Raw genomic sequence first — 16,692 nt, 5'->3', positions numbered from 1 at the left:
TCATTGAAATTATTCTCCGTGGCTCGGCGTGCAAATTAGATGATAAATTCAGAGCATTGCACATAGGCATGTTAATATCACTTACAGGAGGTTCACCCAAGTGTCAATTAATTCATCAGCCTGCTAATTCATCAGCTTTCTTTCTTTCTTTTCTTTCTTTTTCTTTTTTTTCTCTCTTCCCCCATTATGTACTATGTTTACATATTCACATATTCGGTTGTGCTGCAGCAAGTAAGAATTTCAATGTCCCATCTGGAACATATGACAATAAAGCACTCTTGACTCTTCAGTGTAAAACTTGGTGAAGGTGTTCTCCATTCACTCTTGCAACAGAGTTTTTTTTGGGAAAGAGCACCAAAGTCTGTCTTGGTACCATGAGTTAGCTTACATAAGAATTCCTTTAGAAAAATACTGTTGAAAATCCTTTGAGCATTTTTTATTCTGTGAGTGCAAGATCCGAGCTTCCGATTTTGATAAAATTAGATTTAACCATGAACAAAGTAATAAGCAGCAGCAAATTGGGATCAGATCATCCCCACCACTAAAGGGATGTCCTGGAAAGCGCTGCCTCAAAAAGTAAACTGATATTATCAAAGACCACACCACCCTAACCACGCTCTCATTCCATTCTTACTGTCGGAAAAAGATATAGAAGTCTGAAAACCGTGACCACCAGTTTCAAGAATAGCTTCTTCCCAACACAATCAGGCTATTGAACACTGCACAACTATGAACTATCTTTGGTTGCATTGAAGATTGTGGGATTTTTTTTGCACTAATATTGGGGTTAATAATTTGCTGAATTTATGTTTATTATGTTATTACTATGCTTACACGCCTGTTATGCTGGTGCAAGTAATAAGTTTATTGTTGGTACATATGACAATTAGACACTCGATTCTTGGTAAACACCAACAAGCAAGCAAAGAGTATAAATGATAAACTATTTATACATTTGGAGAATAAAGTCTGGCATTTCCAGCAACATCTACATCCGGTGAAAAAAATGTGTAATGAAAACATAATTGTATTTACTTAGTCACTCCAAATTAAAATTCAAAAACTTCAGTGGAATTTGCATCAACACTTGAAATATAAATTTAAGTGCATCTGGCAATGTCATGGTTACGTTTTTTATTTTACACAGACAATTTTGAACAAGGGAAAAAAAAAATCATACCACAATTATTTAATTATATAATCCGAGGGCTACTACCACCCTCGCAGTCCTCATTAACCAAAAAATTCAGACAATAGCAATTTTCTATCATAAATCCGTATCCTACATTATCAAGATTTCTGTTTTGGCTGTGTAGCATCAAATTTAAATGCAAAACTTTTCAAAAAGCAGGCAAAGCAACTCATTTCCATACAAGGAAAAATAGCCAGAATTTAAAAGTAATGGTGAATGTCTGCTCATGTTGATAGGCAGTAATTGGAAATCTTCAGTTATATTGTGTTTCTGCAGCCAGGTGAGAATGGCCATCAATGTTGCTATAGCCCTATTATAAAAAGCATCAAAAACCATTTGAGCCTCATATTCTACTTGGGGTATGAACATTGAATTCTTCAATTTTAAGTAATTAGCCTCAAACCAACCCCTCCCCCTCCTCCCTCCCCCGTAAACACAGAAAAGTCTGACCACAATCAATCAGTACATTGCAGGTACCATGCATGGAGTGCTGTGCATAGTTCTGTTCTTAACATTAAGATGGAATATATAAGCATTGCTAACAGTTCAGTGAAATTTAGTTGGTTCTTTTTAGTGATTTAGTGAGAACTTAGTTGGTTCCTGAGATTAAGGGATTATATTACAAGAAATAACCTTGTAGGCTGGACCTATACTCAATGGATGAATGAGAGATGATTTTACAGAAACACTGATGATACAAAGCAGACTTGACAGGGAAGGTACTGATAGGATTTTTTGTTCTTGTGTGGAATGTAGAATTAGGGAGTTGGTTTAAAATAAGTGGTAACTCTTTCTAAACAAAAAGGCATTTCTGCTCCACAGATTGTGAGTTGTTTAAAGTCTTCACCCAAAGATCTGTGGAGGCTGAATTAGTCAACATATCTGAAGGGTGAGAATTAGCATACAAGGGAGTCAGAGGAATGGGGAAGAGGTAGGAAAATGGAACTGCGACCAATATCAGATCAACCTTCTGCAATCGTATTGAATGGCGGAACTCAAGGGGCCATTCAGCTATTGCTGCTCTAATTTATTTCTATAAAATAAGGAACACCGACTCTTAAAGCCTACCCAGTCCTTTCTTCGACTGTGTGTGGTGAAGTCGTAAACTGGAACCTTCACACTCTTGCCTTTCTTCAGCTTCCTCAGTGTATGTATGATCAGGTCAAAATCAAAGGCATCAGGGTGGTCAAAATTATATTCGTTTTTGGCAGCTAGCTCTTGTTCCTCCTTGTTCAATACCTGTCAATGAAAATAAAATAATTAAACCATTACCAAATGCATCATAAAATCAGGGCCTTAGTCCTTATGTACATATTAACAAACCACAGACAAATGAAGCACACATCGAGAAAGTAATTAATTATTTCAAGTTAATTAAAACCATTATCGGTATAAGGGTTTCAGAGAACCATTAAACATCAGAAACTAAGATATGTACGATTTTATGTTGAAGATAATAGGTGGGCAAAAAAGTCATAGACTAATTAGGAAGCCAAAGATTGTTGAAATATAAAATTAGCCAGGATAATATAAAATAATTGTCAGAAGTGATATTTGTAAGCCGAATATAGTGATTAATTGAGCAATAAAGCTCATGGGACCTGGAAATTACAAATTATACAAATTAAACATGGCAAAAAATCGTTAATCTTACAGATCATGAGAAAAAATATTGGTATTATTAAGACGTTAACTGGATCACACCCGACCACACACCACAGCAATCAAGGTGGGAGCTGACCTTAGAAATCTAAATTTAGGCAAGATGAGGAAGGTTGTTTAGTTACAGAAAGAAACTTAGAAGTAATGTAAGAGAAGAACACACGAACATACGTAAGTAGAAGCAGCCTTGAACCTTCTCCACCATTCAGTAATTTTATGGTGCATTCAATCTCGAATTCCACTGCATTTTCCAGCCTGCTCCCCATGAGTTTTAACTTGCCCATAACCTGCAGAATTATCTATCCCGGCTTCAACAGCTCTATATGGATGGGAATACCCTTCATCAACTCTATTGTCAAAGAAGAATCTCCAACTTTATTAAATTACCTTCAAAAAATTAAACCCACTAAAATGTTTATCCTAATTAGGGTGTGGGCCGAGGTGCTTTTTCGTTTAAGTGTGTGACCCAAATCACATAACTACCTGAATTTTTAACATATTGTGTAAACATATAGGAATCACTAGATTAAGTGGGACCCGTTGTGTCCCAGCATCACACAGGAGGGCTGGTCACCAACACAATATTCCACCTCTCCACCAATTCAAATACTGCTCACCAGTGGGGGGGGGGGGGGGGGGGGCTGTCTGTTGCACTAGAATGGGTGTTGCGGGCCGAAGGTACTGGTTTCCAGAGGGCAAGTATAGACATTGTGGGCCGTATGGATGCTTGGGCAGGCATCCAACTGTTGCAACGATTTTAAAAGCCAAGCCAAGGAAAACAATTGGGCTGCAGACACCCGACAACCAAAATTCATTTTTTGAACACAAACTTGTTAAAAAGGGCTGTAGCCGCTTTACAGCCGCATCGAAGGGACTCACCGTGGAGTAGACGTGCGTTCAATGTTATTCGCAGCTCAGTCTCTGCCAGACCCTCTCGCTTCCTGGGTCTGGCAGAGACTGAGTGAGGCACGACACTTCCTGGTTTTATAGTCCCCCCCCCTGCCGCCAGCGGGGGCAGCAGAGAGAATGCGGAATTTTGTAAAAACATTAATATCTCTCTAATTTTTCATCGACGGAAAAATAAATCCGCACTCATACGGCGGAGGGAGGCTCTGAGTGAGGTGGCCAAAAATGACGGCCGTAGGTGGCGGCGTTCTCTCGGAAATCGCAGCACAGTCGGCCAAAAGCAATCAAGATCAGAGATTTAGTAATATAGAAGATACCTGAAACTCGTCATGACCAAAACCTGCACATATTTTTAAAATATGAGAAAACCCTCATATTTTCAGAGTAGTAATTATCCAATCAATGCACATTTGACATTGCATCGGGCGCCAATTGACCAATCACGCGCTTTGTTTCATGGTAGCTAGGCAGCGAGCACTCTGGGATCATGGCTGCCTCCTAATTACATCAAAATAGCATGGTTTCGAAGGAATAAAGGTAATGATAACCTTGCTGATAATTTTGTTTTAGAATTGATTTATCTTTGTAAAGTTATGATGTGAACTGTTAAATAAAAATGATAAATAAAAATGTAGAGCTAGGGTTAGGATTAGGATTAGGGTCGGTCAGTCGATCAGTCAGTCAGTCGGGCTGTCGGTGGGCCGGTGGATGCTATGAAGGATCAGTCGGGTTGTCCGGCCGCCGGTGAGTGCTGCAAGGGGTCGATCGGGCTGTCGGGCCCGCCCGTGGATGCTGCGAGGAGTCGGTCGGCTGTCAGGCCGGCCTGTGGAAGCTACGAGGAGTCGGTCGGATTGTCAGGCCGGCCCATAGATACTGTGAAGGATCGGTCGGGCTGTCGCTAGGCCGGTGAGTGCTGAGAAGGATCGGTCAGGCTGTCGGTAGGTCGGTTTTGCAGCGAGCGGATGGACTGACGGAACCGGCACTATGGGGGTGCTGAACGCAGCCCGGGCAGCGTGCAGGGCAGTGCTGCTCCCTACCATCACCACCATGATGATCCAGAAGGGCATGCTGGCCGAGGTGGACGCGCTGAGCGGCCACACGTACGGAGCCCACAGCCGGATCCAAAGCGGCTCCAGCTCCTGCCGTGGGCAGCTCTGGAAGGGGGAGCGAGTTAGGGTCAGGCATTTTCTTCTCGTGGAAGATGCCTTAGCCTTCCCCCAGCCAGGCACTGTCCCAGTTCCACTATGGCCGTGACCCCCACTCTGCCCACTGCAAGTCAGTGGGGTTCACTAAATTTCAAGTCGTTCCCAGACATGAGTCACGAAAGTTAAAATCTAGGCACATTTTCGATGCTCGGTCCACAGCCTAAATAATTAGTTCAAAAAATAGAACATATCAAAAGTCAGTAAATAGGGAATTCAGATAAATGCTTCAAACACAAGACAGTGGATTAACTCACCATATAAACCCAATGCAATAAAAGTTTAAGAAAAAAAAATGTTTTTGGAAGAAAGAGATGAACGAGGAGACAGCACAAATTGAAATCAATGCAGAATGACATTTGCTGAATAACAATTCATTTCTTATCGTATTAAATAATGAAATGAAGGAACATCAAGTAAGAAAAGGAACAGTTTTAACTAGTAGTCCCATCAAAATAGGTACAAAATTAGTACCGATGTGAAAGGTTCTGGGGAGAAGGCAGGAGAATGGGGTTAAGAGGGAGAGATAGATCAGCCGTGATTGAATGGCGGAATAGACTTGATGGGCCGAATAGCCTAATTCTACTCCTATCACACGATCTTATGAAAAGTCTATACAGGTGCACAACCTTTTATCCGAAATTCCGGAAACCGAAAAGCTCCGAAAACCGGACATTTTTTCCAGGATGTCGTCTGCACACCAAAGCTTGCGTTTGGCGCCAAACTTGACCCGAAACGACCCACGGTCAACCCAGGTCCGTACTACTGTAGCGGCTGCCTCCTCCCCGGAGACCGGGGAGACACTTAAACATCTGTAAATCATTGCTTAAATGTTAGTCAGTTAGTTTGGAGGGTTTTTATGTGAAGGGGGGGGGAGGGGGGTGAAGGGGGAAACTTTAATTCTTAGTCCCCTACCTGGTCGGAGGGGCGGGGAGCGGGTAATGCCTTACCGGGTCGCCGTGCAGTAAGCTCTGGAGCGCTGTGGCCGCCGACTCCCAACATCGCGGAGCTGGGGCTGCGGGCGTCCGGCCGCGGGCGGCGCCGGTTGGAGCTCCGACCCCGGCAACTCTACCCCTGGCTGTGCGGCGCTCCAAATCCAGCGCCGCCCGCGACCGGACGCCCGCAGCCCCAGCTCCGCGATGTTGGGAGTCGGCGGCCACAGCGCTCCGGAGCTTACTGCACGTCGACCCGGTAAGGCATTGCCCGCTCCTCGCCTCTCCGACCAGGTAAGGGACTAAGAATTAACGTTTCCCCCTTCACCCCCCCACATAAAATCCCTCCAAACTAACTGACTAACATTTAAGCAATGATTTACAATGATTCCCCGGTCTCTGGGGAGGAGGCAGCCGCTCCAGACTTTTGAAGCCGCCCGCGCTACCTACCTAATCTACGCTAAAAATCTTCCATTCCGAAATCCGAAAAATTCCGAAATCCGAGAAGTGTCTGGTCCCAAGGCTTTCGGATAAAAGGTTGTGTACCTGTACTAAAATACCACATAACTTTAAAAAGCATCCAATGCAAACAATGCTATTCTACCTTATAAAAGGAATCCATAGAAAGTAGAACCACCCATGGAACATCTAAAGCTTCAATAATCTTGTTAGCCACTGTGGTTTTGCCAGAAGAACTTCCTCCACACAAACCTGCAAAAAATAAAAGCATTGATTTGACTTGAAAAGTGTGCAGAAAGGACATAATACCTTTCCTTGATACCACAGACAAAGTAATTATAATGGTGTTTATTTTAAAATTGGTCGAAATTACTTTTTCAATTGTTTATCAAATTCAATATTCCTATATATTTTTAATTTTAAATCCTAAATTGTGTTGGCATTAAGGATGTATTACAGTAACTCCACCAGGTCAAAACGATACATAATTTGTCTCAGACTGAGGCAAACAGTTCCGGTTTATCATTCTTAAGAGACTATATATAAATCATTTGAACAGTTAGTTTGAAGAGCATTTGCATTTACAGTATATGAATGACTTTATTTACTGCCATCTATGCAGAATCATCATTGTCATTTGTAATCCAATAGAAAATTCCAGACCCAGCTAGAGATCGGTATAACCACACGGACACCCGTCGATTGTGGCATGGTTTGCATGCCTTAACAGACCTAGCAATGTCAGACAGCGTAAATGAGCAATATCGCAACCCTCCCAGGTGAGCTAATTGCATTGATCAGAGGGGAAACAAAATTCTGCCACCCTCCCAAATAGCTTTTGGAGTACCATACCATATAACAATTACAGCATGGAAACAGGCCATCACGGCCCTACAAGTCCGTGCCGGACAATTATTTTCCCTTAGTCCCACCTGCCTGCACTCATACCATAACCCTCCATTCCCTTCTCATCCATATGCCTATCAAATTTATTTTTAAATGATTCCAACGAACCTGCCTCCACCACTTCCACTGGAAGCTCATTCCACACCACTACCACTCTCTGAGTAAAGAAGTTCCCCCTCATGTTACCCCTAGCTTGTCCACATCAACTCTGTCTATCCCTCTCATCATTTTAAAGACTTCCATCAAGTCCCCCCTTAACCTTCTGCGCTCCAGGGAATAAAGACCTAACTTATTCAACCTTTCTCTGTAACTTAGTTGTTGAAACCCAGGCAACATTCTAGTAAATCTCCTTTGTACTCTCTCTATTTTGTTGACATCCTTCCTATAATTGGGCGACCAAAATTGTACACCATACTCCAGATTTGGTCTCACCAATGCCTTGTACAATTTTAACATTACACCCAGCTTTTATAGTCAATGCTCTGATTTATAAAGGCTAGCATACCAAAAGCTTTCTTTACCACCCTATCTATATGAGATTCCACCTTCAAGGAACTATGCACGGTTATTCCCAGATCCCTCTGTTCAACTGCATTCTTCAATTCCCTACCATTTACCATGTACGTCCTATTTTGATTTGTCCTGCCAAGGTGTAGCACCTCACATTTATCAGCATTAAACTCCATCTGCCATCTTTCAGCCCATTCTTTCAAATGGCCTAAATCACACTGTAGACTTTGGAAATCCTCTTCATTATCCACAACACCCCCTATCTTGGTATCATCTGCATACTTACTAATCCAATTTACCACACCTTCATCCAGATCATTGATGTACATGACAAACAACAAAGGACCCAACACAGATCCCTGAGGCACCCCACTAGTCACCTGCCTCCAACCCGACAAACAACCATCCACCATTACCCTCTGGCGTCTCCCATTCAGCCACTGTTGAATCCATCTTGCTACTCCTGCATTTATACCCAACAGTTGAACCTTCTTAACCAACCTTCCATGAGGAACCTTGTCAAAGACCTTACTAAAGTCCATATAGACAACATCCACTGCTTTACCCTCGTCAATTTTCCTAGTAACCTTTTCAAAAAATTCAAGAAGATTAGTCAAACATGACCTTCCAGGCACAAATCCATGTTGACTGTTCCTAATCAGACCCTGTTTATCCAGATACTTATATATATTATCTCTAAGTATCTTTTCCATTAATTTGCCCACCACTGAAGTCGAACTAACAGGTCTATAATTGCTAGGTTTACTCTTAGAACCCTTTTTAAACAATGGAACAACATGCGCAGTACGCCAATCCTCGGGGACTATTCCCATTTCTAATGACATTTGAAATATTTCTGTCATAGCCCCGGCTATTTCTACACTAACTTCCCTCAATGTCCTAGGGAATATCCTGTCAGGACCTGGAGACTTATCCACTTTTATATTTTTCAAAAGTGTCAGTACTTCTTTTACTTTGAAACTCATAGTATCCATAGCTACTCTACTAGTTTCCCTTACCTCACATAATTCAATATCCTTCTCCTTGGTGAATACCGAAGAAAAAAATTGTTCAATATCTCCCCCATCTCTTTTGGCTCTGCAGATAGCTGTCCACTCTTTCTCTCCAATGGACCAATTTTATCCCTCGTTATCCTTTTGCTATTAATATAGCTTTGGATTTACTTTCACCTTTCTTGCCAAAGCAACCTCATATCTTCTTTTAGCTTTTCTAATTTATTTCTTAAGATTCTTTTTACATTCCTTATACTCCTCAAGCACCTCATTTACTTCATGCTGCCTATAATTATTGTAGATCTCCCTCTTTTTCCGAACAAGATGTCCAATTTCCCTGGAAAACCAGGGCTCTTTCCAATTTTTACTGTTTCCTTTCAACCGAACAGGAACGTAAAGATTCTGTACTCTTAAAATTTCCCCTTTAAATGTCCTCCATTTCTATTCTACATCCTTCCCATAAAAGTACCTGTACTCACAGTCAACATTGCAGACATCAGAAAGGCCTTCCTTAGAGCAAATCTGTGGAAAGCAATTGGCCTGGATGGAGTCCCCAGTCGTGTCCTCAGAAACCGGGCGGACCCATTGGCAGGAATATTTGCAGTCGTCTTTAACCTCTCTCTACTCTATTCAGAGATTCCCGCTTTTTTTAAGAAGAGTACTATCATCCCAGTTCCAAAGAAAGGTAAGGTAGCATGTTTTTGAATCACTATCAACCAGTGGCTCTGACATCTACCATCATGAAGTACTTCGAGAGACAGATCGTGGCACACATCAACTCCAGTTTCCCAGACAACCTTGATCCATTGCGATTTGCCTACTGTCGCAACTGTCCAAACTCATCCTTGGAACATCTGGATAACAAGGACATCTACTTGTTGACTATAGCATTGCTTTCAACACCATAATTCCAAACAAACTCATCTCCAATCTCCTGGACACAGAAGCTGAGAATATTCAGGAGGATGTTTATTCGCCTCTGCAACTGAATACTTGACTTACAATACGATAGAACTTTATTTATCCTAGGAGAGAAATTGATCTGCTAACAATCATAAAAAACACAAAGTACATGAAACATGAAATTAAAGTGACGAGTGGAAAGGATTGGTGATGTGAAAAGATTGGTGACGGAGAGGGGGGGGGGGGGAACAGTCTCAATTGTACAGTTTGATAGCCACAGGGAAGAATGATCTCCTGTGGCGTTCTGTCCTGCATCTTGGTGGAACCAGTCTGTTGCTGAAGGTGCTCCTTAGGTTGACCAGTGTGTCATGGAGGGGGTGAGCGGTGTTGGCCAGGACGCTCTGCAATTTGATGAGCATCCTCCCCTCCAAGACCACCTTTCATGAATCCAACTCCGCCCCCAGGACGGAACTAGCCTTCCTGATGAGCTTGTTGATCCTATTGGCGTCCACAGCTTTCGCCCTGCTGCCCCAGCACACAACAGCGAAGAAGATGGCACTGGCTATCACTAATTGGTAGAACATCTGCAGCATCTTACTGCAGACATTGGAGGAGTGGAGCCTTCTCAAAAAGTACAGGCAGCTCTGTCCCTTCTTGTACAAGGCCTCAGCGTTCTTGAACCGGTCCAGTTTATCCAGAACAAGGGGTCACAGTTTAAGGATAAGGAGGAAATCTTTTAGGACCGGGATGAGAAAAACATTTTTCACACAGAGATTGGTGAATCTCTGGAATTCTCTGCCACAGAAGGCAGTTGAGGCCAGTTCATTGGCTATATTTAAGAGGGAGTTAGATGTGGCCCATGTGGCTAAAGGGATCAGGGGGTATGGAGAGAAGGCAGGTACAGGATACCGAGTTGGATGATCAGCCATGATCATATTGAATGGCGGTGCAAGCTCGAAGGGCCGAATGGCCTACTCCTGCACATATTTTCTATGTTTCTATGTTTATGTTTACTGTCCAGGTACACTCCAAGGTATGTGTACCAGATCTATAGACCAAAAGCAGTGAGGAAAGGCAACAAAACATACTCCAGGATAATTCCCAGCAGTGGTGTTCCTCCGAGGATTCTCAGCCCCTTACTATACTACCTCTACACTCACAATATTTGGTCAAATTCAGCTCTTTACAAATTTGCAGATGACTCCATCACAGTAGGTCGCACCTCGAACAATGATGAGATGGAGTACAGGAAGGAGATAGAGAGCTTAGTTACATGATGTCAATATCATAATTTCTCCCTCAATGTCAATGAAACAAAGCTGCTAGTCATACAATTCAGAACACTGGGTGTAGTACATGCTCGAGTCTACAATGGGAATGAAGAGGAGATGGCCAGTGTGCTTCAGGTTCCTAGCCATAAATATCATCAACAATATGTCCTGGTCTAAACACAATGATGCTACGGACAAGAAAGCACACCAACTCCTCTACTGGGAGGCATCACAGCTTGGTTTTGTCAATTGCTGTGCCCAAGACAGGAAGAATTTGCAGAGATGTTTGGATCCAGCCCAGTACATGACACAATTTAGCCTTCCCTCTATTCATTCTATCTACCATTCACACTGCCTCAGGAAAGCAGCCAACATAATCAAGGACCTCTTACACCCTAATCATTCCCTCTCCCATCAAGTAGAAACTATAAAAGCAAGAAAGCCCATTCCATCAGATTCAAGAACATCTTCTTCCTTGCTGTTATAAGACTCTTGAATGTACCTCATATAAGCCAATGATATTTTCACAATCTTTCAATCTATCCTGTTGCAGTCTTGGTACCTGCACTATATTTTGGACTCGGTTTCCTTTCTCTTTTGCACTACCTATTATACCTAAGTATGGTTCTGTTTGATTGTGGATATTTTATCTGGATAGCACACAAAACAAGATTGTTCACTGTATCTCAGTATACACAACAATGATATCAATAAACCTATCAAAAGAAAATCTAGAATTCGGAACCATAATTTGTAATCAATCAAAATACTGGCAGCAACATGCATCTAATTTTCTTCCAAGACTTCCTATTATTCTTTTTTTACACCTGACAAAGGTCATTGAAATAATTATTTATTTCCACACAAATCAAATGAAAGTTTGGCCCATTGAAATTCTTAAGAATGAACAGTGCATCGCTATGTGTTGAGTGCCTGTGGACCTACTTTTTGAGGCTTTTTGATTTTTTAGGCCAATATTTAAACACTACCAGTTACAAACAAGTTCTACTTGTACAATAATATTTCCTTTGATCTGTGTGTTTTCGGCTACTAATGATACTTAAAACCGAGATGAGAATTAAAACCGAGATGAGAAGAACTTTTTTCACGCAGAGAGTGGTGAATCTCTGGAACTCTCTGCCACAGAGGGTAGTTGAGGCCACTTCATTGGCTATATTTTTAAGAGGGAGTTAGATGTGGCCCTTGTGGCTAAGGGGATCAGGGGGTATGGAGAGAAGGCAGGTACGGGATACTGAGTTGGATGATCAGCCATGATCATATTGAATGGCGGTGCAGGCTCGAAGGGCCGAATGGCCTACTCCTGCACCTAATTTCTATGGTTTCTATACCTCCCTGCACACCATGTGATTTATATGGATTTTAGCAAGATTTTTAACGAAGTTCTATACAGTAGACAGGCCCTGGCACAAGGCACTAAAGGTGTGTTGGCAAACTTGATCTGAAATTTGTTTGCCAATAGGAAGCAGAGGTGACTGGTCAATGGGTTGTTTTTCTGACTGCAAGTGTGTAACCCTGGCATGGTGCTGGACTGTAATTATTCATCATAAATTACGTAACTGAACTCATTAGCAAGATTAGTGGTGTAGTAGACAGCAAAGATAGGGAAAGGATACAGATGGACATAGATCATAGAAAGTAGCATGGAGTGGTGGTAGATGAAATTTAAGTCAGACAAGTGTGAGGTAATGCAGGTTGGGGGTATCAAACACTAAATAAATGGCAGGATTCTCAGGTGTGTTGATGTAGAGGGACTTTGGGGTGAAGTTCGTCGCTCTCTGAAAATGGCGACATAGGTGGATAGGGTAATGACAAAGACATTCAGCATTCAGGCCCCCTGCTCTGCTCACTCTAAACTCATGACTGAGAACTCCATTTTCAAGTTTGCCGACGACACCACCATTGTTGGACGAATTACAGATAGTGATGAATCAGAGTATAGAAGTGAGATCAACTGATTGACCAAATGTTACCAGTACAACAACCTGGCTCTCAATGTAAAACTGATAAACTGATTGTGGACTTTGGAAGAGGAAAGATTTATAGTTTATATCAACAGGATGGTGGAGAGAGTCAAAAACTTCAAATTTCTTGGAGTGCACATTTCCGAAGATCTTTCGTGGACCCAGCACACTGATGCAATTATAAATAAAGCACATCAACGCCTCTACTTTCTGAAAAGATTAAGGAGATTTGGTATGTCAAAGAGGATTCTCTTGAACTTCTACAGGTGTACAGTAGAGAGCATATTGACTGGTTGCATCATGGCCTGGTTTGGCAACTTGAACATCCAGGAGCGGAAGAGACTGCAAAAAGTCACGGGCTCTGACCTCCCCACCATCGAAGGGATTTATCAGAGTCGCTGCCTAGCATCATCAGAGACCCACACCATCCTGGCCACACACTCATTCACCACTGCCATCAGGAAGAAGGTGCAGGAGCCTGAAAACTGTAAGGTCCAGGTTCAGGAACAGCTTCTTCCCGACAGCCATCAGGTTATTAAACACTACAACCTCAAATAAGCTCTGAACTACAATAGACTATTATTACTATTATTATTGCACTACTATTGTATGTTTTGAGTGTGTGTGTGTGCGCGCGTGCGCGCACACGCATGAGTACTAGTGAGTATGGGTATATATACACACACTGAACTTTTTTTTCTCTCTCGTTTATCATATTGTTTACAGTGTATGTTTATATATTCTGTTGTGCTGCAGAAAGTAAGAATTTCATTGTTCTATCTGGAACATATGACAATAAAACTCTCTTGACTCTTGGATAGGAAAGTAGAAAGATCTAGGCCTAATGCAGGCAAACAGGAGTAGCGTAAATAGACTTCACAGTCAACATGATAAATTGGGCTGAAAGGCCTGTATCTGCTGCATAACTATGTAACTATGACACATCTGCCATGTCAACATGATGGCAAAAAAAACAAATGTGATAGTTGACTGACCTATTCGAAGTTAAAGGCTATGTACGGAGGATAAAATTATAGTTCAAAAAGTCATAATAACCAATTCATTGTGTAAAATACAAGTAATACAACTGAAGCTGAATTATAGGCTTCAGAGCTATGTAAATAAATAAGGCGTAGTAATGGCACTGACCCCAGAATGTTTAATTAAAGAGAGTATGTTGCATAGACCAGATTTGTGTTTTTTTTTAACCATAGTACATTAAGAGATTGAGGTACCTGCTGAGTTTTGGACAATTAAAGTACACTGGGGTAATGAAAAAATCTGTTTTCCCCATATAAAATTATAAAAGGACTGGACAAGCTAGATGCAAGAAAAATGTTCCCAATGTTTGGCGAGTCCAGAACCAGGGGCCACAGTCTTAGAATAAAGGGGAGGTACTTTAAGACTGAGGTGAGAAAAAAACTTTTTTTCCCCAGAGTTGTGGAGGCCAAATCACTGGATGGATTTAAGAGAGTTAGATAGAGCTCTGGGGGCTAGTGGTGTCAAGGGATATGGGGAGAAGGCAGGCACGGGTTATTGATAGGGGACGATCGGCCATGATCACAATGAATGGTGGTGCTGGCTCAAAGGGCCGAATAGCCTCCTCCTGCACCTATTTTCTATGTTTCTAAATGGGGAAGTTCAAAACAAGTTCTCTTAAAAAATGGAGTTGGGCCATTTGAGGTGATGTCAGGAAGCATTTCTTCACATAGGTAGTGAACTGTCCTCCCTACGTGATTGTTAATCCAGCAGAGGACAGAATAGGTAGTAGACATCTCAATATCCTTCCCAACCCACGGTGCCCCTCCCACATCCCAGACAATGGAAAATGTCAAAATCTGAAATAGATAGATTTTTGTTAAGGGGATTAGGGATACAAAAATAGGATGGATGGATGGATACAGATAAGCCATGATTTAACTAATCAGTAAAATAGCCAATAGCATTCTATAGCATTGCAAATTACCACGACAATGTTTTATGCACACATCACTTGCTATATGCTTGTCATTCAGGGAGGTTAAAATCTATTGTATTATTCACCAATAACAAAGGCTTCTTTAAATGGAGTTCCTGATTCAGTGTACCAGGGAGGTCGTCCAGCAGTGTAGATGGTGCGCTTGCTGGTCCTCAGAAGTGGTGGTTCAGACTTGCTTTGGCTTGTTGTTCGTTTCCGCGGAGAAAGAGACGGAGTTAACGGTAGTCGGGAGAACAGACAATCCAAGGAATCCTCTCCACTGCCACTAGGATAGAATACGTACTATATTAGCTGGATGTTTTCTTCTTAAAATATTGTCCAAATGTAAAGTTCCAAAATATTTAACATTTTTTGATCTAACTAAATTCATCATCATGTTGGCATTTTTTTTTCACTCTACATACTACTTGAGCCTGAGTTCATTGATACAATACACAACTAGGGATGGAATGAATGAATATACTCCACTTTGTATACCATATTATTTTGCTGACATCTATCAGAGTCAGTGGGTTCTTTTGAAAAAAACACTCCCAATATTTTCCCCTCTACTCATAATAAGAACACAAAAAATAGGAACAGTAAGCCAAATAACATCTCACACCGAACTATCATTAAAAAAAAAATACTACCTATTTTTTACCTCAGTATGTACTTTACTAAATTACATACCAATTCCAAGAAATTCAGATTGCAATAGCAAGGGTAATGTCAAAGTATCTGCAGCTGCTGGAAACTTGAAACAAAAACAGGAAATGCTGGGTACACTCATTAGGCAAGGCGACATCTTAACTACTCAAAGCGAACCTTAAAAGACATCTCTGAAGCTGTAATGCCTATAGATCATAAGATTATACGTGATAGGAGTAGAATTAGGCCATTCGGTCCATCAGGTCTATTTCGCCATTCAAACATGGCTGATCTATCTCTCCCTCCTAACATTTTCCTGCCTTCTCCCCATAACCTCTGACACCCATACTAATCAAGAAACTATCCATCTCTGCCTTAAATATATCCATTCACTTTGCCTCCACAGCCTCCCGAGGCGAATAATTCCACAGATTCATCACCTTCTGACTAAAGAAATTCCTCCTCAGCTCCTTCCTAAAAGAAGTTTAATTCTGAGGCTATGACCTCTAGTCCTGGACTCTCCCACAAGTGGAAGCATCCTCTCCATTTCCACTATCCAAGCCTTTCATTATTCAATACGTTTCAATGAGATCCCCTCCTCACTCTTCTAAACTTCAGCGAATATAGGCACAGTGTTGTCAAACGCTCATCATATATTAACCTACTCATTTCTGGGATCATTCTTGTAAACCTCCTCTGGACCCATTCCAGAGCCAGCACAACCTTCCTCAGATATGGTGTCCAAAATTGCTCGTAATATTCCAAATGGGGCCTGACCAGCGGCATATAGAGCTTCAACATTGCATACCTGTTTTTGTATACAAGCCCTCTCGAAATAAATGCTACCATTGCGTTTGCTTTCTTTTCTACTGATTCGACTTGCAGAGTAACTTTTCAGGAATCCTGCACCAGCACTCCCAAGTACCTCTGCACCTCCACACTTTGCTACACTATATTCCATCTGCCATTTCTCTGCCCACTCTGCCAACCTATCCAAGTCGTTCTGAAGAGTCCCTGCGTTCTCTACACTACCTGCCCTCCACCTATTTTCGTATCATCCGTAACCTTGGCCACAAAGCCCTCAATCCCCTCATCCAAATCATTAATATACAATATGAAGTGCAGCGGCCCCAGCAATGAGCCCTG

At 41.8% G+C, this 16,692-nt stretch overlaps 1 protein-coding gene across 4 annotated transcripts in view; it reads right to left on the bottom strand.

The window, feature by feature from the left end:
- Positions 1 to 16,692, bottom strand: part of si:ch211-243j20.2 (uridine-cytidine kinase-like 1) — a 93,855-nt gene that overhangs the window by 72,993 nt on the left and 4,170 nt on the right. For 3 of the 4 annotated variants that reach the window (XM_055635492.1, XM_055635494.1, XM_055635493.1), the window contains exons 2-4: positions 14,982 to 15,181; positions 6,499 to 6,605; positions 2,261 to 2,431 (exon numbers count right to left, since the gene is read on the bottom strand). In XM_055635492.1, coding sequence (XP_055491467.1) covers positions 2,261 to 2,431; positions 6,499 to 6,605; positions 14,982 to 15,181 — 478 coding nt within the window. Of the gene's footprint in view, positions 1 to 2,260; positions 2,432 to 6,498; positions 6,606 to 14,981; positions 15,182 to 16,692 lie in introns of those variants that run through there. The other variant, XM_055635495.1, reaches the window with a different exon arrangement.

This window comes from Leucoraja erinacea, chromosome 5 (genome assembly GCF_028641065.1).
Source record: "Leucoraja erinacea ecotype New England chromosome 5, Leri_hhj_1, whole genome shotgun sequence".
NCBI lineage: Eukaryota > Metazoa > Chordata > Chondrichthyes > Rajiformes > Rajidae > Leucoraja > Leucoraja erinaceus.
The sequence above is the reverse complement of the archived record's forward strand: the minus strand, read 5'-3'. Positions and strand labels throughout refer to the sequence as shown.